The sequence below is a fragment of the Oncorhynchus nerka genome, linkage group LG9a (assembly GCF_034236695.1).
Source record: "Oncorhynchus nerka isolate Pitt River linkage group LG9a, Oner_Uvic_2.0, whole genome shotgun sequence".
NCBI classification, from domain to species: Eukaryota; Metazoa; Chordata; class Actinopteri; order Salmoniformes; family Salmonidae; genus Oncorhynchus; species Oncorhynchus nerka.
Window position 1 is genome coordinate 14,516,191 of NC_088404.1, and position 26,537 is coordinate 14,542,727.

At 42.8% G+C, this 26,537-nt stretch overlaps 1 protein-coding gene across 1 annotated transcript in view; it reads right to left on the bottom strand.

Annotated features, from left to right (window-relative positions):
• Positions 1-2,903: 2,903 nt before the first annotated feature.
• The window catches only part of LOC115134834 (SH3 and multiple ankyrin repeat domains protein 2-like), a 174,983-nt gene continuing 151,349 nt past the window's right edge, over positions 2,904-26,537 (bottom strand). Inside the window, exons 16-17 of the mRNA XM_065022132.1 lie at positions 4,357-4,492; positions 2,904-3,161 (exon numbers count right to left, since the gene is read on the bottom strand). Coding sequence (XP_064878204.1) covers positions 3,031-3,161; positions 4,357-4,492 — 267 coding nt within the window. The 3' untranslated portion in view covers positions 2,904-3,030. The remainder of the gene's footprint in view (positions 3,162-4,356; positions 4,493-26,537) is intronic.

Here is a 26,537-nt window from a genome sequence, read left to right on the forward strand (position 1 = left end):
TAGTGCACTACTTTTGACCAGAGCCCATAGGGTTTTGGGCAAAAGTAGTGGACTATATAGGGAAAAGAGTGCACTTTTGGACACATACAAGATCTCTGCTGTTGCTTTTTCCTGATCTTGCATAACTGTCTAAAAGAGGGCCAGAACCATGAATAATGCATGAGAATAGCACTGCGCTCTCACACTGCGCTCTCACATTGAACTGAAGTACGTAGGCTTTGCTGTGAAAAGTTAGTGTTTAAAAAGGCTCTTGTTCAGAAGGGCATTTTCATATGCTCTTCATTTTTACGACACCCCTGTTTAGGTTACAACCCCTAGACAACAAACACTAGTTCACCTTCATACCCGCTAAATGCCCTCTAAAGTCCAGTGAGCGTGCATGTAAAGTACACTGAGTATACCAAACATTAGAAACACCTTTCTAATATTGAGTTCCCCCCCCAATTCATTGGTGCACGGATTCTAGAAGGTGTCGAAAGCTTTCCACAGGGATGCTGGCCCATGTTGACTCCAATGCTTCCCACATTTGTGTCAAGTTGGCTGGTTGTCCTTTGGGTGGTGAACCATTCTTGATACACATGGGAAACTGCTGAGCGTGAAAAACCCAGTAGCGTTGCAGTTCTTGACACAAATTGGTACACCTGGCACCTACTACCATGCCCTTTCAAAAGGAACTTGCACCTTTTGTCTTGCCCATTCACCCTCTGAATGGCACACATACACAATTCATGTCTCAATTGTCTCAAGGTTTAAACATCCTTATTTAACATGTCTTCTCCCTTCATCTATACTGATTGAAGTGGATTTAACAAGTGACATCAATAAGGGATCATAGTGTTCACCTAGTCAGTCTATGTCATGGAAGGAACAGGTGTTCTTAATGTTTTGTCCACTCAGTGTCTAGCTAATGATCTAGTGAGTGAGAGAACATATCATCAAGTATATAGCATTCAATCTAATTGAACACAATCGTAAACAAATAGGTATCTAGTAAATCAAGTCAAAATAACATCAGTTGTTTTGTATATGTACTGTATAAAGCATGCCGATCACACTTACCACCCATCTTTTTCCTCAAAGTGGCTTACAAATGAGAAAATAGAAAGAATTTATATAGCAGATGATCAAAAGTAATCAACAAAATAATCTCTCACTATCAACACAGGCTATTATGCAAAAACAGTGTAATATTGTCATTTAAAACTGAATTATATTATAACCACTACTGACCACTACAGGCCTAGTTGTATTTTCATTAAGCAATTGTATACAAGCTTCCAAACATACCACTTGCCCCATAGACAAAGACATAGAATGACCAGTAATCCCATAGACAAAAGACAGAATGACCAGTAATCCTATATACAAAGTCATAGAATGACCAGTAATCCCATAGACATAGAATTACCAGTAATCCCATAGACAAAAAACATAGAATGACCAGTAATCCCATAGACAAAAAAACATAGAATGACCAGTAATCCAATAGACATAGAATGACCAGTAATCCCATAGACATAGAATGACCAGTAATCCCATAGACATAGAATGACCAGTAATCCCATAGACATAAAATGACCAGTGATCCCATAGACATAGAATGACCAGTAATCCCATAGACATAACATGACCAGTAATCCTATAGACATAGAATGACCAGTAATCCCATAGACATAAAATGACCAGTAATCCCATAGACATAGAATGACCAGTAATCCCATAGACATAGAATGATCAGTAATCCCATAGACATAGAATGACCAGTAATCCCAGACATAGAATGACCAGTAATCCCATAGACATAGAATGACCAGTAATCCCATAGACATAGAATGACCAGTAATCCCATAGACATAGAATGACCAGTAATCCCATAGACATAGAATGACCAGTGATCCCATAGACATAGAATGACCAGTAATCCCATAGACATAGAATGACCAGTAATCCCATAGACATAACATGACCAGTAATCCCATAGACATAGAATGACCAGTAATCCCATAGACATAGAATGACCAGTAATCCCAGACATAGAATGACCAGTAATCCCATAGACATAGAATGACCAGTAATCCCATAGACATAGAATGACCAGTAATCCCATAGACATAGAATGACCAGTAATCCCATAGACATAGAATGACCAGTAATCCCAGACATAGAATGACCAGTAATCCCATAGACATAGAATGACCAGTAATCCCATAGACATAGAATGACCAGTAATCCCATAGACATAGAATGACCAGTAATCCCATAGACATAGAATGACCAGTAATCCCATAGACATAGAATGACCAGTAATCCCATAGACATAGAATGATCGGTCCAATCATGATATTTCTATGACCGGCCCTTCAAAAGACATCTACTGCAGAACAGTTGTAAGCGACACAAGTCAGCAATAAGATAAAAGCTTTTCAAAAGGTGAGTTAAATCAAAGCTATTTACATACAGCTCTGAGGTAAATCAATCAAACAATCAATTAAATGTCTAAGTAAATTAATAATATATATTTTGAAAGCGTATTAAATGAAATGTATGATGACATGGCGTGGAATTATGCAATTGTTATGATGGTTGAAAACAGTTCAAAACGATCAGTCATGCTGGCTAATGATCTCTTTATCACTTTAGATGATTCAGCACTGTCCTTCACATGTTCTCTCCAGCTCTCTTCAGATCAAACCCTACAGAGCAGAATAGCTTTGTGCCTTTTTACAAAGTACATAATTGTTCAAGCCCCTTCAAAGAAGAATAAATATAGTCATCTCTTAAATGACGTAAATGAACATTTAAAAATGAGAGAATAAAAAAAGCTAAACAGTGAGATGCGTGCAGCTGTGACCAAACACTAGCCACGGTATACTGCATACCTTTGTCCACTGTAGAGGCAGGTATTGAAAAAAAATCAGGAGTGCACAGTTACTTTTAAAAAGGTTTTCCTGATAATCAAATCACTAAACAAACACACATAGAACAAACCACAAGCATAAAAAATGCATTTGATCTCTTGGAATTCTATTCTCACAGGTCCACAGGTATATGGAGGACGCTTTGCTGATTCCTACCTAGCTCCTCCAGCTCTGAGGTCATGGATTTGGAGCGCATGGCCATGGACAGGGCAGCGGGAGGAGTCCTACGTGGAGGTGTGGCCACTGCAATGACACAACACACAAAAGCACAGGTATATTCAAGGATGTGATAGAACAGAGTCCGCTCTATCTGACAGAAAATAATGTATGTTCTACATTATACATTTCTATCTGAGAGTTCTGTAATGTTACATCATCCCGTACAGGCCCCAAGTGTGTGATTTATAATAGACAGAACAGGAGTTTGGTGACTCCTTAATTGAAGAGGATGGACTCGTGGTAATGGCTGGAGTGGAATGGTATCAATGTGGTTGATGCAGTTCCATTCGCTTCGTTCCAGCCATTATCATAAGCCGTCCTCCCCTCAGTAGCCTCCAGCGGTAGACAGGGATGTTTTAAAAGCAGGCAAACTTTTTTTAAATGCCTGTGCTACAGCAACGCCGGATTGTTCATGTGACAACGTCACAAGTCTCACAGGGTGACACCAATCAAGCAGGGTGATGCCATGCAAGCGCCAAGTTCAGTAGCAATCTTCTAACAAAAACATCTAAAAATAAATTTCCCAAATATGCCCCTGACAGTGGGGCGGCAGGGTAGCCTAGTGGTTAGAGCGTTGGACTAGTAACCGGAAGGTTGCAATTTCGAATCCCCGAGCTGACAAGGTACAAATCTGTCGTTCTGCCCCTGAACCGGCAGTTAACCCACTGTTCCTAGGCCGTCATGGAAAATAAGAATTTGTTCTTAACTGACTTGCCTAGTAAAATAAAAGTAAAATAAAAACAGTGCACTTTGAATTGGACCTGTGCTGCAGTACAGGTTAACTTTGAATGCCCCAAACTGTAAAACCACTGTCCCAACTTCAAGGCTAAAAAGCACCAGTCAATATTCTTCTAGCAGTCAGCAGACAGCTTCCTGTTACATTACAGTACAAGGATGGGCCACCACGGTTTAGAACCACCTGGATTCAAATACTATTTGAAATATTTAAAAAAAACTTTGAGCGTTTGCTCTAGCCTGCCTGAAGTATGGGGTTTAATGTTTTGGGTCTATCTATTGGTCCATTAAGCCAGGCAAGCTAAATCGAGGACAGATTAAGTATTTCAAATTATTTCAAATAGTATTTGAACCCAGCTCTGGTTTGAGGACCAGCTGGGACCCTCACTGTGGATTCATCCCAACCGATCAGACATTGATCCCACTGGCCAGGTGGTGTAGGACAGAGCAGCAAGGTGAGAAACAGAGAGGATAAGAGGCTTACCTTTCTTCCTGGCCGTGTCATCAGGGTCCAGATTCCTGCTAACTGTCACCACTTTGATGATGAGCCGGTTGCCCCCGTGTCGGATCGTATTGACCACCTGTTTGTGGCCCACCTTCACAACATTTTCCTGGTTCACCTGCAAAACAGAGGACAATACACCTGGGAGTCAGTTCAACATGAACCTTCAGGAGTCAATGTAACATCACAACCCTAAAATACAGCTGTAACAGAACACATTCCATCAGACGTTACATCTCTCAATAACAACTCACTATCAAGCTGATATGAACTCAGGCAAGGTCAACATCACTTCAACACTCAATGACTGGACAGAAATAGAACATTACAACCCTAAAATATAATTGTAACAAATCCTTATCCCCATGGAAACAACTCTCCATCATCAAGCTCATCTGAAATGCAGCATATCTTCATCACTCCATGACTCAACTTCAGTGTAAAACCACAACCCTTAAAATCGAAATGCAACAACCCGGCAAAACTTGGCAAAGTATTGAGGTTTGACTGAGATTGACGGTGATTATATATCTTCAGTAGTTTTTCAGTATTTCCTGCTCAGAGTTCTCTTGTGGTGTTTCAACCAGGTTTTATGGACTGATTCCAGCACAGTATTTCCTGCTCAGAGTTCTCTGGTGGTATTTCAACCAGGTTTTATGGACTGATTCCAGCACAGTATTTCCTGCTTGGAGGTCTCTGGTGGTATTTCAACCGGGTTTTATGGACTGATTCCAGCACAGTATTTCCTGCTTGGAGGTCTCTGGTGGTAATTCCAACCATCCTGTATAACAGATGTACTGTACACTCTTCGAGAAAAGGGTGCTATTTATAACCAATATAACCTTTATAATACATAAATCTATGACCTGCCTTGGAACCTTTTTTGTTCCAGGCAGAACCGTTTTGGGTTCCATCTCGAACCCCTTCCACGGAAGGCTTCTGAAGTTTGTAATTTCCACTTAGAAATGTCAGACCTAATTTTCCTTCACAAAACACTGATCAACTTTTAGAAAAAATCCATTAATTATAATCCACTTAATAATTCACATTTCTTGTTACTCAAATTAAGACCCTACATCTGTACACTGTGCTACAATCTAATAAACTGTTAAATGGACTGTTCTCATTCCTGTATTTCCTGGCCAGAGGTGGTCTCTGAGGTGTTCAACCAGCCTGTATTTTCACTGTGCTGCTGTCTAATGAATGATTGTTTCCAGCCACTCAATCAGGTCCTCAAATCAGGCCCAGGTAACTTTAGGCACCACTAGCTAAAAATGAATGGAAGAAATATGGCATGTGACCAATATCACCTGAAATCTCCTCAAATCAACTCCATATTTGGTTTGATGTTATGTAAAGATGATTTGGCCTTTTAAATAAATTCCATAGATTTTAAACTAACTGTGGCTCTAGTTAGCTGAAGTTTGTAGTGGCTGTTTAAAGAAAACCGAACCATAGATTACAATTTCTCCTGGCCCATGGACTACATTCTGGGTGATGAACCATCTAACATCATGTTGTAAAATAGTGTACTACTCCTTTACTGCCTGTCCCACTCTTGAATACAAAAATAAAAAACTGCTGCTCCTAGCCATGTTTTCACTCATCCTCTTCTAATAACACAGTACAGTATGATATCATCTTCTAATAATACAGTACAGTATGATATCATCCTCTTCTAATAATACAGTACAGTATGACATCATCCTCCTCTAATAATACAGTACAGTATGATATCATCCTCTTCTAATAATACAGTACAGTATGATATCATCCTCTTCTAATAACACAGTACAGTATGATATCATCCTCTTCTAATAATACAGTACAGTATGACATCATCCTCCTCTAATAATACAGTACAGTATGATATCATCCTCTTCTAATAATACAGTACAGTATGATATCATCCTCTTCTAATAATACAGTACAGTATGATATCATCCTCTTCTAATAATACAGTACAGTAGGAGATAATCCTCTTCTAACACAGTACAGCATGACATCATCCTCTTCTAATAACACAGTACAGTATGATATCATCCTCTTCTAATAATACAGTACAGTAGGAGATAATCCTCTTCTAACACAGTACAGCATGACATCATCCTCTTCTAATAACACAGTACAGTATGATATCATCCTCTTCTAATAATACAGTACAGTATGATATCATCCTCTTCTAATAATACAGTACAGTATGACATCATCCTCTTCTAATAACAAAGTACAGTATGACATCATCCTCTTCTAATAACACAGTACAGTATGATATCATCCTCTTCTAATAACATACAATAACATTACAGTAGATCTGTTCTGGGTGACACAGACAAAGACAGAATCAGCATATGCTCTCAGAGCTAGAGCCAACAATCACTCTCAAAACGGGGTTCCTGTCATAAACAACTATCATATCAAACACGCTCTCCACTTTTACTCATCTTAAAGGTTCTCAATCTCCATCACAAAGCTAGACAGCTAATACGGAGAGATCTGGGTGGCAGTATTACTGAGCCAAGCCTGAAGCCAGTGGAGTGTCTTCATCATTATAGGAACAGTATAGTATTGATCCAAGCCTGAAGCCAGTGGAGTGTCTTCATCATTATAGGAACAGTATAGTATTGATCCAAGCCTGAAGCCAGTGGAGTGACTTCATCATTATAGGGACAGTATAGTATTGATCCAAGCCTGAAGCCAGTGGAGTGTCTTCATCATTATAGGAACAGTATAGTATTGATCCAAGCCTGAAGCCAGTGGAGTGTCTTCATCATTATAGGGACAGTATAGTATTGATCCAAGCCTGAAGCCAGTGGAGTGTCTTCATCATTATAGGGACAGTATAGTATTGATCCAAGCCTGAAGCCAGTGGAGTGTATTGATCTGAAGCCAGTGGAGTGTCTTCATCATTATAGGGACAGTATAGTATTGATCCAAGCCTGAAGCCAGTGGAGTGTCTTCATCATTATAGGGACAGTATAGTATTGATCCAAGCCTGAAGCCAGTGGAGTGTCTTCATCATTATAGGGACAGTATAGTATTGATCCAAGCCTGAAGCCAGTGGAGTGTCTTCATCATTATAGGGACAGTATAGTATTGATCCAAGCCTGAAGCCAGTGGAGTGTCTTCATCATTATAGGGACAGTATAGTATTGATCCAAGCCTGAAGCCTTCAGTGGATTGATGTCTTCATCATTATAGGGACAGTATAGTATTGATCCAAGCCTGAAGCCAGTGGAGTGTCTTCATCATTATAGGGACAGTATAGTATTGATCCAAGCCTGAAGCCAGTGGAGTGTCTTCATCATTATAGGGACAGTATAGTATTGATCCAAGCCTGAAGCCAGTGGAGTGTCTTCATCATTATAGGGACAGTATAGTATTGATCCAAGCCTGAAGCCAGTGGAGTGTCTTCATCATTATAGGGACAGTATAGTATTGATCCAAGCCTGAAGCCAGTGGAGGGACAGTATAGTCTTCATCATTATAGGGACAGTATAGTATTGATCCAAGCCTGAAGCCAGTGGAGTGTCTTCATCATTATAGGGACAGTATAGTATTGATCCAAGCCTGAAGCTTCATCAGTATAGTATTGATCCAAGCCTGAAGCCAGTGGAGTGTCTTCATCATTATAGGGACAGTATAGTATTGATCCAAGCCTGAAGCCAGTGGAGTGTCTTCATCATTATAGGGACAGTATAGTATTGATCCAAGCCTGAAGCCTGTCTTCATCATTATAGGGACAGTATAGTATTGATCCAAGCCTGAAGCCAGTGGAGTGTCTTCATCATTATAGGGACAGTATAGTATTGATCCAAGCCTCCAAGTGGAGTGTCTTCATCATTATAGGGACAGTATAGTATTGATCCAAGCCTGAAGCCAGTGGAGTGTCTTCATCATTATAGGGACAGTATAGTATTGATCAAGCCTGAAGCCAGTGGAGTGTCTTCATCATTATAGGGACAGTATAGTATTGATCCAAGCCTGAAGCCAGTGGAGTGTCTTCATCATTATAGGGACAGTATAGTATTGATCCAAGCCTGAAGCCAGTGGAGTGTCTTCATCATTATAGGGACAGTATAGTATTGATCCAAGCCTGAAGCCAGTGGAGTGTCTTCATCATTATAGGGACAGTATAGTATTGATCCAAGCCTGAAGCCAGTGGAGTGTCTTCATCATTATAGGGACAGTATAGTATTGATCCAAGCCTGAAGCCAGTGGAGTGTCTTCATCATTATAGGGACAGTATAGTATTGATCCAAGCCTGAAGCCAGTGGAGTGTCTTCATCATTATAGGGACAGTATAGTATTGATCCAAGCCTGAAGCCAGTGGAGTGTCTTCATCATTATAGGGACAGTATAGTATTGATCCAAGCCTGAAGCCAGTGGAGTGTCTTCATCATTATAGGGACAGTATAGTATTGATCCAAGCCTGAAGCCAGTGGAGTGTCTTCATCATTATAGGGACAGTACTGTAATCAAACACTTCATGAGAGCCCATGAGCTCATGTCAATAGGCTATGCAATTGTGTGAGAAAACAGAGTGATGCCGTCTACTAAAAATAGGATCCCATCAGCTTTCTATAGGCCAGGCCTACAATATCTATTTAAGTGCATAGATGACATGTATTTATTCCCCTGCTCCTGTTCTGAAACAGATGCATGATAATGGTCCATTCTAAATCAAAACTCATTTCACACATATATTATTTAGTATATGTAAAGATAAGATTAAATCAAATCAAATTTGAATTTGTACATGCCCCGAATACAACAGGTGTAGAGTGAAATGCTTACAAGCTATTAACCATCAATGCAGTTTAGAAAAATAAGTGTTAAGAAAGTCTTTACTAAAATAAACTACAATAAACAAATAAGAAATTGCAAATAATTAAAGAGCAACAATAAAACAACAGTAGTGAGGCTATAAACAGGCGGTACTGGTACAGAACCAATGTGCAGGGGTACAGGTTAGTCAAGGTAATTGAGGTAATATGTACATGTTGGTTGAGTTAAAGTGACTATGCATAGATAATAAACAGAGAGTAGCAGCAGCCTAAAAATGGGGGTGCAATGAAATCAGGTAGCCATTTGATTACCTGCCTAGGAGTCTTTATGGCTTGGGGGTAGAAGCTTTTAAAAAGCCTGTTGGACCGAGACTTGGTGCTCCGGTACCTCTTGCCGTGTGGTAGCAGAGAGAACAGTCTAGGACTAGGATGGCTGGAGTCTTTGGCAATTTGTAGGGCCATCCTCTGACACCGCCTGGTATAGAAGTCCTGGATGGCAGGAAGATTGGCCCCAGTGATGTACTGGGCCGTATGCACTACCCTCTGTAGTGCCTTGCGGTCAGAGGCCGAGCAGTTGCCCCATGCCGGGGTGCTTAACACCCCGGCAGTCCTACAATCTAAGCTAGATGCCCTCAATCTCACACAAATCATCAAGGAACCCACCAGGTACAACCCTAACTCTGTAAGCAAGGGCACCCTCATAGACGTCATCCTGACCAACTGGCCCTCCAAATACACCTCCGCTGTCTTCAACCAGGATCTCAGCGACCACTGCCTCATTGCCTGTATCCGCTACGGTGCCGCAGTCAAACGACCACCCCTCATCACTGTCAAACGCTCCCTAAAACACTTTTGTGAGTAGGCCTTTCTAATCGACCTGGCCCGGGTATCCTGGAAAGACATTGACCTCATCCCATCAGTTGAGGATGCCTGCTCATTCTTTAAGAGTAACTTCCTCACCATATTAGATAAGCATGCTCCGTTCAAAAAATGCAGAACTAAGAACAGATACAGCCCTTTGTTCACTCCAGACCTGACTGCCCTCGACCAGCACAAAAACATCCTGTGGCGGACTGCAATAGCATCGAACAGTCCCCGCGATATGCAACTGTTCAGGGAAGTCAGGAACCAATACACGCAGTCAGTCAGGAAAGCTAAGGCCAGCTTCTTCAGGCAGAAGTTTGCATCCTGTAGCTCCAACTCCAAAAAGTTCTGGGACACTGTGAAGTCCATGGAGAACAAGAGCACCTCCTCCCAGCTGCCCACTGCACTGAGGCTAGGGAACAAGGTCACCACCGACAAATCCATGATTATCGAAAACTTCAACAAGCATTTCTCAACGGCTGGCCATGCCTTCCGCCTGGCTACTCCTACCTCGGCCAACAGCCCGGCCCCCCGCAGCTCCTCCCCAAGCCTCTCCAGGTTCTCCTTTACCCAAATCCAGATAGCAGATGTTCTGAAAGAGCTGCAAAACCTGGACCCGTATAAATCAGCTGGGCTTGACAATCTGGACCCTCTATTTCTGAAACTATCCGCCGCCATTGTCGCAACCCCTATTACCAGCCTGTTCAACCTCTCTTTCATATCGTCTGAGATCCCCAAGGATTGGAAAGCTGCCGCAGTCATCCCCCTTTTCAAAGGGGGAGACACCCTGGACCCAAACTGTTACAGACCTATATCCATTCTGCCCTGCCTATCTAAGGTCTTCGAAAGCCAAGTCAACAAACAGGTCACTGACCATCTCGAATCCCACCGAACCTTCTCCGCTATGCAATCTGGTTTCCGAGCCGGTCACGGGTGCACCTCAGCCACACTCAAGGTACTAAACGACATCATAACCGCCATCGATAAAAGACAGTACTGTGCAGCCGTCTTCATCGACCTTGCCAAGGCTTTCGACTCTGTCAATCACCATATTGTTATCGGCAGACTCAGTAGCCTCGGTTTTTCGGATGACTGCCTTGCCTGGTTCACCAATTACTTTGCAGACAGAGTTCAGTGTGTCAAATCGGAGGGCATGTTGTCCAGTCCTCTGGCAGTCTCTATGGGGATGCCACAGGGTTCAATTCTCGGGCCGACTCTTTTTTTCTGTGTATATCAATGATGTTGCTCTTGCTGCGGGCGATTCCCTGATCCACCTCTACGCAGACGACACCATTCTATACACTTTCGGCCCGTCATTGGACACTGTGCTATCTAACCTCCAATCGAGCTTCAATGCCATACAACACTCCTTCCGTGGCCTCCAACTGCTCTTAAACGCTAGTAAAACCAAATGCATGCTTTTCAACCGATCGCTGCCTGCACCCGCTTGCCCGACTAGCATCACCACACTGGATGGTACCGACCTTGAATATGTGGACACCTATAAGTACCTAGGTGTCTGGCTAGACTGCAAACTCTCCTTCCAGACCCATATCAAACATCTCCAATCGAAAATCAAATCAAGAGTCGGCTTTCTATTCCGCAACAAAGCCTCCTTCACTCACGCTGCCAAGCTTACCCTAGTAAAACTGACTATCCTACCAATCCTCGACTTCGGCGATGTCATCTACAAAATTGCTTCCAACACTCTTCTCAGCAAACTGGATGCAGTTTATCACAGTGCCATCCGTTTTGTCACTAAAGCACCTTATACTACCCACCACTGCGACTTGTATGCTCTAGTTGGCTGGCCCTCGCTACATATTCGTCGCCAGACCCACTGGCTCCAGGTCATCTACAAGGCCATGCTAGGCAAAGCTCCGCCTTATCTCAGCCTACTGGTCACGATGGCAACACCCATCCGTAGCACGCGCTCCAGCAGGTGTATCTCATTGATCATCCCTAAAGCCAACACCTCATTCGGCCGCCTTTCGTTCCAGTACTCTGCTGCCTGTGACTGGAACGAATTGCAAAAATCGCTGAAGTTGGAGACTTTTATCTCCCTCACCAACTTCAAACATCAGCTATCTGAGCAGCTAACCGATCGCTGTAGCTGTACATAATCTATTGGTAAATAGCCCACCCATTTTCACCTACCTCATCCCCACAGTTTTTATTTATTTACTTTTCTGCTCTTTTGCACAACAATATCTCTACCTGTACATGATCATCTGATCATTTATCACTCCAGTGTTAATCTGCAATATTGTAATTATTCGCCTACCTCCTCATGCCTTTTGCACACATTGTATATAGACTCCCCTTTTTTCTCTACTGTGTTATTGACTTGTTAATTGTTTACTCCATGTGTAACTCTGTGTTGTCTGTTCACACTGCTATGCTTTATCCTGGCCAGGTCGCAGTTGCAAATGAGAACCTGTTCTCAACTAGCCTACCTGGTTAAATAAAGGTGAAAAAAAAAAAAAAAAAAAAAAAAAAAAAAAAAAAAAAAAAACAGGGGGTGATGCAACCTGTCAGGATGCTCTCAATGGTGCAGCTGTAGAACTTTCTGAGGATCTGAGGACCCATGCCAAATTATTTCAGCCTCCTGAGGGGGAACAGGCATTGTCATGCCCTCTTCACAACTGTCTTGGTGTGTTTTGGACCATGATAGTTTGTTGGTGATGTGGACACCAAGGTTGTAGAAGCTCTCAACCTGCTCCACTACAGCCCAGTCGATGAGAATGGGGGCGTGCTCGGCTCTCCTTTTTCTGTAGTCCACGATCATCTCCTTTGTCTTGATCATGTTGAGGGAGAGGTTGTTATTGTCTATGACGACCTCCCTATAGGCCGTCTCATTGTTGTCGGTGATCAGGCCTACCACTGTTGTGTCATCTGCAAACTTGATGATGGTGTTGGGAGTCATGCTTGGCCATGCAGTCATTGGTGGGAGTACAGGGAGTACAGGAGGGGACTAAGCACGCACCCCTGAGGGGCCCCCGTGTTGAGGATCAGCGTGGCAGATGTGTTGCTACCTGTCGTGATTCCACCTGTCACCAGAGGGCAGCAGAGACAATGATACTCAGGTGTGTCCTATTACTCATTATGATTTCCCTGTTAATAGAGGTGTGTTTTCTGGTTACTTTTGCAGAAGCTTGAATTGTTTACCTTGTGCTTTTGTTTCCTGAGTGAGTTTTTGAGACTTAGTGTTTGTTGTTTTTTCCAGTGTACTGTGATCCTGTGGCTACTGTTTATCAGTAAAGTATTTATGTTTATCCTTAACTACCGATTCCTCGTCTGGTCTCGTCTCTGCACCTGGGTCCAACATCACCACGTCACAGTTACCTACCCTTACCACCTGGGGGCGGCCCCGTCAGGTAGTCCATGATCGAGTTGCAATGGGAGGTGTTTAGTCCCAGTGCCCTTAGCTTAGTGAATAGTCTGATGGGTGACAATATTAGCCTATCACTTGTGAATTATATATTTTCACTTGTGAATGATGCCTAGCTTGTGTGTAGGCAGGCAAGAAACAGAGCATGCCTATTATTTGCGACTTCTTCAAATCATAGTTCCACACCTCATGTAGCCTAGCCCATGGGCCTATGTGTTTTGATAAGGTTCGGACATGTATCACAACTAACCTGGCCAAATAACTTCTTAAAATTAAGCACAATAATCCACTTTACAACTGGTGTAGAGCCTAACATGCATACTGTACATAGGCAGCGTGTGAGCTTGATTTCCCCCATAAATATGCACCTCTATAATAAAGCGTTACATGCATAATTACATTTGGGGTCTTTTACACTAATTGATTGCATTTTGGAACACTCGTGCTTATAGCCTACTGTCGTGTGCGCATTGCTGCGCTTATTATGTGAAGAAATAGCCTAATATTTGATCAACCTTTTAAGCTAAACGTTCTCATCTGGTTCATCAGCCTCATTGCTTTTAAAACTTTTTTGATGCGAGTGGTTGTATTAATTTGGGATCTATTGCATCCCACAACTGTCCCAGACTATGTTTGGAATATTTATTTCTCACACAGAAGGAAATGTTGACCAATAGAATAGTTCAACTTTAGTACTACGGGGTTAGTAGATTGCCATAGGCTCGTGCATTTGCTGTTCGTTAGGCTTACTTATCTTGTTGGCTGACAAAAAGTCAATGTGGACAGTTTTTCTATCTTCAATATGTGCTTCAGAATTCAATAAGGAGGAAGTGCGCAGTCGCGTCCTCTGTGTCTGTCTTCATTTGTAGCCTTAGATGCCTGTGAGAAGAACCCGATCACGTGATGGCCAATGGCTAATTTGAATTGAGATATCTGAGAGAGCCATGTGAGTGAGAGGTGCTTCGAAGCACGCAGCCGGGAGAAGGGAATTATTAGTCACACCCTGATCTGTTTCACCCGTTTTCGTGATCGTCTCCACCCCCCTCTAGGTGTCACCCATCTTCCCCATTATCCCCTGTGTATTTATACCGGTGTTCTCAGTCTGTTGCCAGTTTTTGTTGTTCGTAAAAACCTACCAGGGTTTGTTTCCCTGATCCTGTCTGTATTCCTGCTCCTGTTTTCTAGTCCTTCCTGGTTTTGACCGTTTTGCCTGCCCTGACCCTGAGACTGCCTGCCGTTCTGGGCCCGTTTCACCCTTTCTGGATTACTGACCCCTGCCTGCCCTGACTCTGAGACTGCCAGCCGTTTTGTACCTTACCTGACCATTCTGGATTACTGACCCCTGCCTGCCCTGACCCTGAGACTGCCTGCCGTTCTGGACCCGTTTCACCCTTTCTGGATTACTGACCCCTGCCTGCCCTGACCCTGAGACTGCCTGCCGTTCTGGGCCCGTTTCACCCTTTCTGGATTACTGACCCCTGCTTGCCTTGACCCGTCATTCACCTGCCCGTGGTTGTGATAAACTCATGTTACTTCTACACTGTCTGCATCTGGGTCTTACCTAAACGTGATATTATTATATTCAGCCCAAGGGCACAATGGCCACTGACTGGAAAAGGTCTGGATTTTTTTTAGGGGGCACTCGGAGGATGCTGCCGGAAAATTTGAGGCATTATCAAGTGCTCGTCAAATTGTAATTGAGAGACTGATGAGGTGTGTGCAGCCTGTGCAAGAAGCAAATCAGAGCTTATGCAACTTTTTTCTAATTATCATTAGAGTTGCATCATGCAGCTTTATAATGTATAATTAATTTAACATATAGCCCAACGTTTGTATCACAACTAAAGTTGCAAAACAACTCTAAATGAAGCATTAAGCATAAATTAAGCATATAGGTGGACCAGTTTATTTGCCAACCGTTCAACACACAATAGCGTACTCCCTCAGAAATTGTTAGGAGAAAATATCCTTTCTACTTTATTCAGCTATGTTCAATTGTATTCTTCACACTATAAACTCCTAAAACATATGGAAGAAGGTACTCTGTTCAGATTAGACTAAAATTGAGCTGGAGCAGTATTGCCTTGAAGAATGGGTAAGAAGCTAAGTTTATAGAGACATACCCCAAAAGAATTGCAGCTGTAATTGCTGCAAAAGGTAGCTCTACAAAGTATTGAACTTAGGTGGGTGAATAGTTATGCACGCTCAAGTTCTGTTCTTTTGTCTTGTTTCTTGTTTGTTTCACTATAAAAAATATTTTGCTTAATTCAAAGTGGTAGGCATGTGGTGTAAATCAAATGATACAAACCCCCCCCAAAAAATATATTTTAATTCCAGGTTGTAAGGCAACAAAATAGGAAAAAATGCCAAGGGGAGTGAATACTTTGGCAAGCCACTGTAACTAGGTCTCAGGACTGGAGGGGGCGTGACGAGATCCCCTGTCAACCCCCCAAACAGGAAATCTCACCCTTGTCTTTTAATCTGGTTAATTAATCTAGTTATATTTGGACAACAGAGAGTGTGAGACAGAGAGGCCTCTAGCCCCACACACACCCGCACCAACACACATACGCAAACAAAACATGGGGGAGGGGAACCAGATGTTTAATTTAACAAAATAAAATTTCTCACAAAATCAGATCCCAAAAATCAGCTTACTGTAATGCTTTATACTGAATGACCCTGCATGCACGGCTTACACACACACACACACACACACACACACACACACACACACACACACACATTAATTAAGGGAAGAGTGTTGCTCTGTGGTCTATATCCCAATGCGTCATTAAAGCCTGATGAAATTAATGACTTTGTCCCTGATCAGCCAACATGGACTCTACAATACACAGAATGGATTAGAAGATGCTGAGCCCTCCATTTTACTCCTCTTATCTGTTCACTAAGGGTTGCTTTTGTCTTTGGCTGTGTCCCAAGAAAGTATTGACACCCTGGATAAATATGAGCAAATATTACTGCTTAAAATAAAACAAAAATACTGAGCTACACTACATGGCCAAAAGTATGTGGACACCTGCTCGTCAAACATCTCAATCCAAAATCATGGGTATTAATATGGAGTTGGTCCCGCCTTTGCTGCTAGATGTTGAAATATTGCTGCATATGTGCTTGGGGTTGTTGTCTTGCTGGAAAATCCACTTGCGGGCAAGTTTGTCTCCTGACAACCAGGTTTTTGGCTAAAATATCCTGGTACTGGGTCATGATGCCTTTGACCTTAACAAGGACCCGTGGAAGCAAAATAGCCCCATAACATCAAGTAAGTGCTGGTATTGTGAGATTTGAGACTGGGATGGAGGTTCACCTTCCAGCAGGACAATGACCCTAAGCATACTGCTAAAGCAACACTCGAGTGGTTCAAGGGGAAACATTTAAATGTCTTGGAATGGCCTAGTCAAAGCCCAGACCTCAATCCAAATGAGAATCTGTGGTATGACTTAAAGATTGTTGTTTATCAGTGAAACCCATCCAACTTGAAGTAGCTGGAGCAGTTTTGCCTTGAAGAATGGGCAAAAATCCCAGTGGCTTGATGTGCCAAGCTTATAGAGATACCCTAAAAGACTTGCAGCTGTAATTGCTGCAAAAGGAGGCTCTACAAAGTATTGATTTGGGGGGGGTGAATAGTTATACGTGCTTTAGTTTTGTTTTTTTGATTTATTTCTTATTTTTCACAATAACAAATATTTGTTATGTTGTGTAAATCAAATGATACAAACGTCCCAAAAATCTATTTTAATTCCAGGTTGTAAGGCAACAAAATAGGAAAAATGCCAAGGGGGTGAGTACTTTCTCAAGCCATGGGGTTCTTTTTGTGTCAAAGCACTGCTTTTGCCCGGGGCCGGATTACCAAACATTGTTTTTGGAGATCGGGGGGCATATGATAACAAAATGTGAATATTATCTCAGCCTCATGGCAAAATGTGTAGAATAGCAGGAAATTAGCTTTAAAACTGTAAAATCTTCTCAGCCTCATGGAAAAAGGCATGAGATGAGCATTAGAACAGCACTATGTTTTCCCTGCCCCATGGCAAAAAGACAATCATTTTGATATAATGATGGTATGTGTGCATACTATGTGTGTGTGTGTCAAATAAATAAATGTTATTGGTCACATACACGTGTTTAACGATGTTATTGCGGGTGTAGTGAAATGCTTGTGCTTCTAGTTCCGACAGTGCAGCAATATCTAATGAGTAAGCTAACAATTCCCCAACAACTACCTAATACACACAAGTCTAGGTAAAGAAATGGAATTCAGAATATATAAATATATGGATGAGTAATGTCAGAGCGGCGTAGACTAAGATACAGTAGATGGTAAGGAATAGAGTACACACACGAGTGTGTGTATACAGTGCATTCGGGAAGTATTCAGACCCCTTGACTTTTTCCACATTTTGATATGTTACAGCCTTATTCTAAAATTGATTAAATTAAATGTTTTCCTCATCAATCTACACACAATACCCCATAATAAAAAATGTACAAAAAAAAGAAATACCTTATTTACAAAAGTATTCAGACCCTTTTGTGACGACCCTCCCACTCTGTCTGCCGTATTCTCTCTGTTATTTCCTTATTAGGATGCTGGTGGGCGGAGTTGGGAGGGTCGTCAGCTACATGGGAAACACCTGGGCCCGGTGTCTCCCAGGATAAATACACCACTTCCCCATTCATGGAGGAGACTCTCTCCATGCAGACACCCTCTGTAGATTGTGTTGTGGTTCTTGATGGCCGTTTGTTTGTTTGCTTTGGCACCTTTCATCACCCTGCATTATCACATTCACGCATGCAAAACACTCACTTACACTACTGATTACTGATTACACACACCATTGTATATTATATTTATTTGCTTTAGTTAATAAATATATATCTTTCTACTCATTATCTCCACGTTGTCTCCCTTTGTTACGGGCTTTGAGCCGGTTCGTGACAAGTGGGGGCTCATCCGGGATATTTGAACTATTGGTTTGGGAGACCGTGGAGGTACGTGTTTGGTTTGCATATTTTGTTTGAGTTTGATAGGCCCAGTGTTGGTTGCCTTTTGTTGTTTGGTTTGTGTGCTGTGTTGGAGAGACTATAATGGTTAGTTTCCAGGCCCTGCCTAGCCTGAACTCTTGTTCTACTTTCTGTTGGGACATCAGTCTGAGGTGAGTAGTCTGCTGTGTACCTCGGTGGGAGATTTGGGTAGGGTAGTGAAACTTGCTACCCGGAGCTATAGCCTTTTTCCCCTGATAGGTTTAGCGACGTGTTTCATTTTTTGGAGTATGTTGGGCATGGTTAATGTTTGTTATTTTTGTGTGGTGTCTGTGGACTGAGCAGTTGTCTCGGGGGCACATCCGTGGCTTGGTGGAATTTTTCCAGCATGCTGGGGAGTTCTATTTCCTTGCCAGCGGGCTACAGTGCGTAAATTCCCACCGCAAATCTACACGAAGACTAGGGTTGAGTTATTGTAGGTTTTGGGGAAGCTCCGTATCCATCTCTCTTCTGTGGTACTCAGGGTGATTATAATTCTCGGGTTGTGGTCTGGTGTGCTCAGCAGAAGGGAAAAGCCAGAATTTTTTTTTTTTTTTTTTTGTGTGATTATGGCGTCTTATGTAGATAAGTTCATTCGCTCTCCATCAGAGGAATTGTTAGATTTAGGTACTAAAGAACAGCTGTTGAAGGTCGCGGAACACTACAAGGTTGAGATTAGTGATAAACGTCTAAAGAATTCTATTAGGTTGATATTGAAGGCCAATCTGATGGAGAGTGGTATTCTAGAAGTTACCACTGGGCCAGCCTCTGCTGAGGATTTGTCGTCTCCCCATAACGTTACAATGGCCATTCCATCGGTTAGTCCTAGTAGCCTTCTTTTTGAACAGCAGAAAGAACTGCTTTTGTTACAGCTGGAGCATGATCGTGAGAAGCTAGAGCATGATCGTGAGAAGCTAGAGCATGATCGTGTAAAATATGAAAAGGAATTGGCATTTAAACAAGATATGGAGCGTGCTAAAATCAAGTTGCAACAAGAACGTATAGATTTGGTTAGGGAAGGAAAGATCTCAGGGGAGAGTTTGTTTTGGGAAGGTGACCCAGATTTACCTAGGGGTAGTTCCGCTTTTGGTCGTGCCCCAGAGACATTTGATATTGTTGGGAACTTACGGTTATTGCCTCGGTTTAATGAAAGGGACCCCGAGACATTCTTTTCGTTGTTTGAGCGGGTTGCTGACGCTAGGAGTTGGCCTGATTCTGACCGCACTTTAATGTTGCAGTGTGTGCTGACTGGTAAAGCGCAGGAAGCATATTCAGCTCTTAGTGTACACGATAGTGCCAGTTATGATAAAGTTAAAACAGCTGTGTTACAGATTTATGAATTGGTCCCTGAGGCTTACCGCCAACGATTTAGAACTTTAAAAAGGGATGATAACCAGACTCATGTTGAGTTTGCGCGACAGTTGTCTTTACAGTTTAATCGCTGGTGTTCCGCCTCTGCAGTTGTGACTTTCCAAGGGCTGTGTGATCTGATTATGTTAGAGCAATTTAAGGACACAATTCCTGATCGTATTGCCACGTATATTAATGAACAGAAAGTAAAGAATGTTGCTGAAGCTGCAGTTTTGGCAGACGAGTATGTGTTGACTCACAAAAGTGTCTTTGCAGAACCCCGTATTCGGAAAGAGTGGGGGCGTTCGGATAGATTTGGGCTTCGCTCACCGAGATACTTTGGTTCTCGGGCAGAGTTCTATTCAACTAGGGTTGAACCTGACTCCCATGGTAAAGCTGACTTTGGGCAGGAGTGTCACTACTGTCACGGTTCAGGGCATTGGAAAAACGAATGTCCACTTCTCAGGTCAAAGGGTGCTTACGCTAAATCTAAGCCTACTGCATTAGCTGCACCTGTTCCACATCAGTTCATTCATAACTCATTTCCTCAGGCCCAGGAGAATGTGAAAGTCCATATTGATCCAGACTATTTACCTTTCATTACAGAAGGTTTTGTGTCTATGTTAGGAAGTAAAGACCTAGTGCCAGTGAAGATCCTGAGAGACACAGGTGCCTCTGAATCATTTGTGTTGGAGTCTGTGTTACCCTTTTCTGCTGACACTGATTCGGGAATAGTGTTCTAATTAGGGGAATAGGTTTGAACACTCTGTCAGTTCCATTGCATAAACTGATGTTGGATTGTGGGCTGGTGAAGGGTGAAGTTGTTGTGGGTGTGCGTCCTTCGTTGCCTATTGAGGGTATCGATGTTATCCTTGGGAATAACTTGGCTGGTGAGCGTGTATGGCCTGTCGTGTTTCCATCTCTAGTGGTTTCCACTAAGCCGTCATTTGTTGGGATTCCTGATGAGAGTGTACAGAGTTTCCCAGAGGTGTTCTCTGCGTGTGCAGTGACACGTTCTATGAGCCGTGGCGAACTGGTCACTGCGCCGACTAATGATAATAATACAAAGTATGTCACTGTTTTCCCTGTTATCCCGTTATCTGTAACCCGCTCAGATCTAATCAATGCGCAACGGGATGACCCCACGTTGGAAGAGTTGCGAGATCAAATTGTGCCTATAGAACAGTTGGGAGATGTCGCCCATGGCTATTTTCTCCAAGAGGATGTCCTGATGAGAAAGTGGGTGTCTCATGATAGTGTTTTTCTGGGGGAGGCAATTAGTCAGGTTGTTGTACCAGTTAAGCTTCGTAAGTTGGTGTTGGAAACTTCTCACAGCGATGTGGCTGGACATATGGGGGTGAGGAAAACCTACAATCGCATATTAAGACATTTCTTTTGGCCTAGATTAAAGAGGGATGTTTCTGATTTTATCAAAACTTGTCACACCTGTCAATTAACTGGTAAGCCTAATCAAGCTATTAAACCAGTACCATTGTTTCCTATTCCTGTACTCAGCCAACCTTTTGAGTATCTGATTATTGACTGTGTGGGTCCTCTGCCTCGTTCTAAAAAGGGTAGTAGTTACCTGTTCACTGTGATGTGTCAGACCACTAGGTTTCCTGCTGCCTATCCTCTCCGATCTATCACGACTAAATCGGTGTTAAAAGCTTTGACTCAGTTTCTCTCATTGTTTGGAATCCCTAAGGTCATTCAGAGTGATCAAGGATCTAATTTTACCTCTAATCTGTTTGGTCAGGTTCTTCAACAGCTCCATATTAAACACAATTTGTCTAGCGCCTATCACGCGCAAAGTCAAGGAGCACTGGAACGTTTCCATCAAACACTAAAGTCTTTGTTGAGAGCTTATTGTACTGAGATGGATAAGGATTGGGAGGAGGGGTTGCCTTGGTTACTGTTAGCTGCTAGGGAAGTTTCACAGGAGAGCACAGGTTTCAGTCCAAATGACCTTGTGTTTGGACATAGGGTGCGTGGACTTTTATCTGTTCTCAGGATGACTGGAAGTCTCCCGAGCCTCCTCAGTCCCTGTTATCGTATGTGTGTGATTTCCGGCGACGGCTGTATGCCGCTTGTGAAATGGCTAAAGAGAAGTTATCATCTTCACAGGAGAGGATGAAGGGCATATTTGATCGCCGAACTGAGCCTCGTCACTTTAGTCCAGGTGACCAGGTTCTTGCTCTGCTGCCAATTGTTGGTTCTCCTTTTCAAGCCAAGTTTCAAGGTCCATATACAGTGGTGCGCCAGTGCACTGAGCAAAATTATCTAGTTGCCACTCCAGAACGGAGGAAAGCACACCAGCTGTGCCATGTAAATCTGTTAAAACCCTATTATGCACGTTCCTCTGAGACTGGTATTTTGTTCCGGGGTCCTTGTTGGTCCCCGGTTTTATGGGGGGGGATGTGACGACCCTCCCACTCTGTCTGCCGTATTCTCTCTGTTATTTCCTTATTAGGATGCTGGTGGGCGGAGTTGGGAGGGTCGTCAGCTACATGGGAAACACCTGGGCCCGGTGTCTCCCAGGATAAATACACCACTTCCCCATTCATGGAGGAGACTCTCTCCATGCAGACACCCTCTGTAGATTGTGTTGTGGTTCTTGATGGCCGTTTGTTTGTTTGTTTGCTTTGGCACCTTTCATCACCCTGCATTATCACATTCACGCATGCAAAACACTCACTTACACTACTGATTACTGATTACACACACCATTGTATATTATATTTATTTGCTTTAGTTAATAAATATATATCTTTCTACTCATTATCTCCACGTTGTCTCCCTTTGTTACGGGCTTTGAGCCGGTTCGTGACACTTTACTATGAGACTTGAAATTGAGCTCAGGTGCATCCTGTTTCCATTGACCATCCTTGATGTTTCTACAACTTGGAGTCCACCTATGGTAAATTATATTGATTGGACATGATTTGGAAAGCCGCACACCTGTCTATATAAATGTCCCACAGTTGACAGTGTATGTCAGAGCAAAAATCAAGCCATGAGTTCGAAAGAATTGTCTGTGGAGCTCCGAGACAGGATTGTGTTGAGGCACAGATGTGGGGAAGCGTAACAAAAAATGTCTGCAGCATTGAAAGTCCCCCAGAACACAAATGCCTCCATCATTCCTAAATAGAAGAAGTTTGGAACCACCTAGACTCTTCCTAGAGCTGGCAGCCCGGCCAAACTGAGCAATCGGGGGAGAAAGGCCTTGGTTAGTGAGGTGACCAAGAACCCGATGGTCATTCTCCAGAGTTTCTCTGTGGAGATGGGAGAACCTTTCAGAAGGACAACCATCGCTGCAGCATTCCACCAATCAGGCCTTTATTGTAGAGTGGCCAGACGGAAGCAACTCCTCAGTAAAAGGCACATGACAGCCCACTTGGAGTTTGTCAAAAGGCATCTAAAGGACTCTGACCATGAGAAACAAGATTCTCTGTTCTGATTAAACCAAGGTTGAACTCTTTAGCCTGAATGCCAAGCGTCACATCTGGAGGAAACCTGGCACCATTCCTATGGTGAAGCATGGTGATGGCAGCATCATGCTGTGGGGATGTTTTTCAGCGGCAGGGACTGGGAGACTAATCAGGAGCAAGGCAAAGATGAACGGAGCAAAGTACAGAGAGATCCTTGATGAAAACCTGCTCCAGAGCGCTCAGGACCTCAGACTGGGGCGAAGGTTCACCTTCCAACAGGATAACGACCCTAAGCACACAGCCAAGACAACGCAGGAGTGGCTTCGGGACAAGTCTCTGAATGTCCTTGAGTGGCCCAGCCAGAGGCCGGACTCGATTTAATATTTCTGGAGAGACCTGAAAATAGTTGTGCAGGGACGCTCCCCATCCTATCTGACAGAGCTTAAGAGGATCTGCAGAGAAGAATGGGAGAAACTCCCCACATACAGGTGTGCCAATCTTGTAGCATCATACTCAAGAAGAAATGAGGCTGTAATCGCTACCAAAGGTGCTTCAACAAAGTACTGAGTAAAGGGTCAGGATACTTATGTAAATGTGATATTTCCGTTTTTTTATACATTTGCAACAATTTAAAAATATATGTTTTTGCTTTACCATTGTGGGGTATTCTATGTAGATTTAATCCATTTTAGAATAAGGCAGTAATGTAACAAAATGTGGAAAAACTCCAGGTGGGGGGGAATTATTTTCTGTTGATGTATTCTCATTTCGATGCCAAATCCACCACTAGTGTGCGTGGCCAAAGAGCTCTATTTTAATGTTATCCAACAGATGTAAATGCCTGGAGTTTGCTAAATGTCATTGCCACTTGGATTGGAACCTGACAATAGAGCTCTTTGGCCATTATTATTATTTGACCATGTTGGTCATTTATGAACATTTGAACACCTTGGCCATGGTCTGTTATAATCTCCACCCGGCACAGCCAGGAGAGGACTGGCCACCCCACATAGCCTGGTTCCTCTCTAGGTTTCTTCCTAGGTTTTGGCCTTTCTAGGGAGGTTTCCCTAGCCACCGTGCTTCTACACCTGCATTTCCTGCTGTTTGGGGTTTTAGGCTGGGTTTCTGTACAGCACTTTGATATATCAGCTGATGTAAGAAGGGCTATATAAATACATTTGATTAGATTAACACTGGTGGTGGCAGGGCATCGGAATGAGAATGCATGAGCAGAAAATAACTCCACACCAACTGTAAAATATGGTGGTGGACCTTTGATGTTATGGGGTTTTCAGCTTCCACTGGTCCTTGTTAATACCCAGTACAAGGATAGTTTAGCCAAAAACCTGGTTGCCTCTTCGAGGAGACTGAAACTTGCCCGCAAGTGGATTTTCCAGCAAGACAATAACCCCCAGCCCATCTACAAATCCAAAGGGAAATAGTTAAATGGGCCACAATATCAACATTTTGAAATGGCCATCTCATTCTCCGCATTTAATACCCAATTTTGACCCATACATTAAAAACAATTTTTATTACTACAAAATCGCTTTCTCTGAGGAATTGTATTATAAAATAATATAATTTCCCTCCAAAATTTGAACGTACAATGTAGCTCAATGTATTTGAATGATTTATTTTATATTTATTTTATACAGTCATTTTTGCTCATCTTTATCAAGGATGTCAATCATTTCGGATCCCACTGTAAAAAGTACTCCAGAGAGACGCACCAGTCTAAGGCACTGCATCTCAGTGCTTGAGACGTCACTACAGACACCCTGGTTTGAATCCAGGCTGTATCACAACCGGCCGTGATTGGGAGTTCCATAGGGCGGCGCACAATTGGCTCAGCGTTGTCGAGATTTGGCCGGTGTAGGCAGCCATTGTAAATAATCATTTGTTCTTAAAACTGACTTGCAGGGCCTCCCGGGTGGCGCAGTGGTTAAGGGCGCTGTACTGCAGCGCTAGCTGCGCCACCAGAGACTCTGGGTTCGCGCCCAGGCTCTGTCGTAACCGGCCGCGACCGGGAGGTCCGGGAGGTCCGTGGGGTGACGCACAATTGGCCTAGCGTCGTCCGGGTTAGGGAGGGTTTGGCCGGTAGGGATATCCTTGTCTCATCAAGCAACAGCGACCCCTGTGGCGGGCTGGGCGCAGTGCGCACAAACCAAGGTTGCCAGGTGCACGGTGTTTCCTGCGACATATTGGTGCGGTTGGCTTCCAGGTTGGATGCTGCGTTAAGAAGCAGTGCGGCTTGGTTGGGTTGTGTATCGGAGGACGCATGACTTTCAACCTTCGTCTCTCCCAAGCCCGTACGGGAGTTGTAGCAATGAGACAAGATAGTAGCTACTTAAACAATTGGATTCCACGAAATTGGGGAGAAAAAAGTGGAAAAATCAACAACAAAAAAAATAGTATTTTTATTTATTTTTAACCTCTGCGCACCGAACCCGTTAGCGGGATGAAATTCGACAACATACGGTGATCTACATAAATAGTCATATTAAACATTCATGAAAATACAAGTGTTTCGAAAGCCTAGAATCTTGCTAATCCAACTGCATTGTCAGATTTAAAAAAGGATTTACTGTGAAAGAATACCCCCATAAAAAAACAACTATTTCAACCAGCACAGGCGTAACAAAATCAAAAACTGCAATAAAATAAATAGTTTACCTTTGACGATCTTCCTCTATTTGCAATCCCAATGCTCATTGTTACACAATGAATGGTATTTTGTTTGATAAAATCCATTTTTATTGCCTAACACGAAACATTTTATGAACCGCTTGTGTCGTGAATTCCATCTCATTTCATTTTCGACAACACATTTGATGTAAACTAAACGTGACTTTTCCATGTTTTCCATGTTTGGTTTCATTGCAATCAACTGGTTTGTTTGTAACACATTGCCTGAAAGATTGCCTGAAAGAAACTGAAGACAACAAGTAATGACATCATTGTGCACCAATGATATGACCGCTGTTTCGTTGATTGACTGTATTTTAACCCAATGACCACTGATCGTCTTGAAATCTAGCTGGGTAGATAGCCAATGAGCTGAGGTAAAAGGCAATATGTAATGTTTATGTGTTGGAAGACCAACCCATGTAGTAAACTCCGGCGTAAAGAGGTTAATTCGCCATTGAAGATTCATACCGGAAGGACCCACGCATGTTACGCACAGCGTTGTTTTGGTAAAGCGCATCTTCAGCTGTTTATATGTCAATCAGTATGGCGACTAAGTCAGGGAAAGCTAAATCTAAGTCTAGATATACAGATGTACACACAATTTTCGAA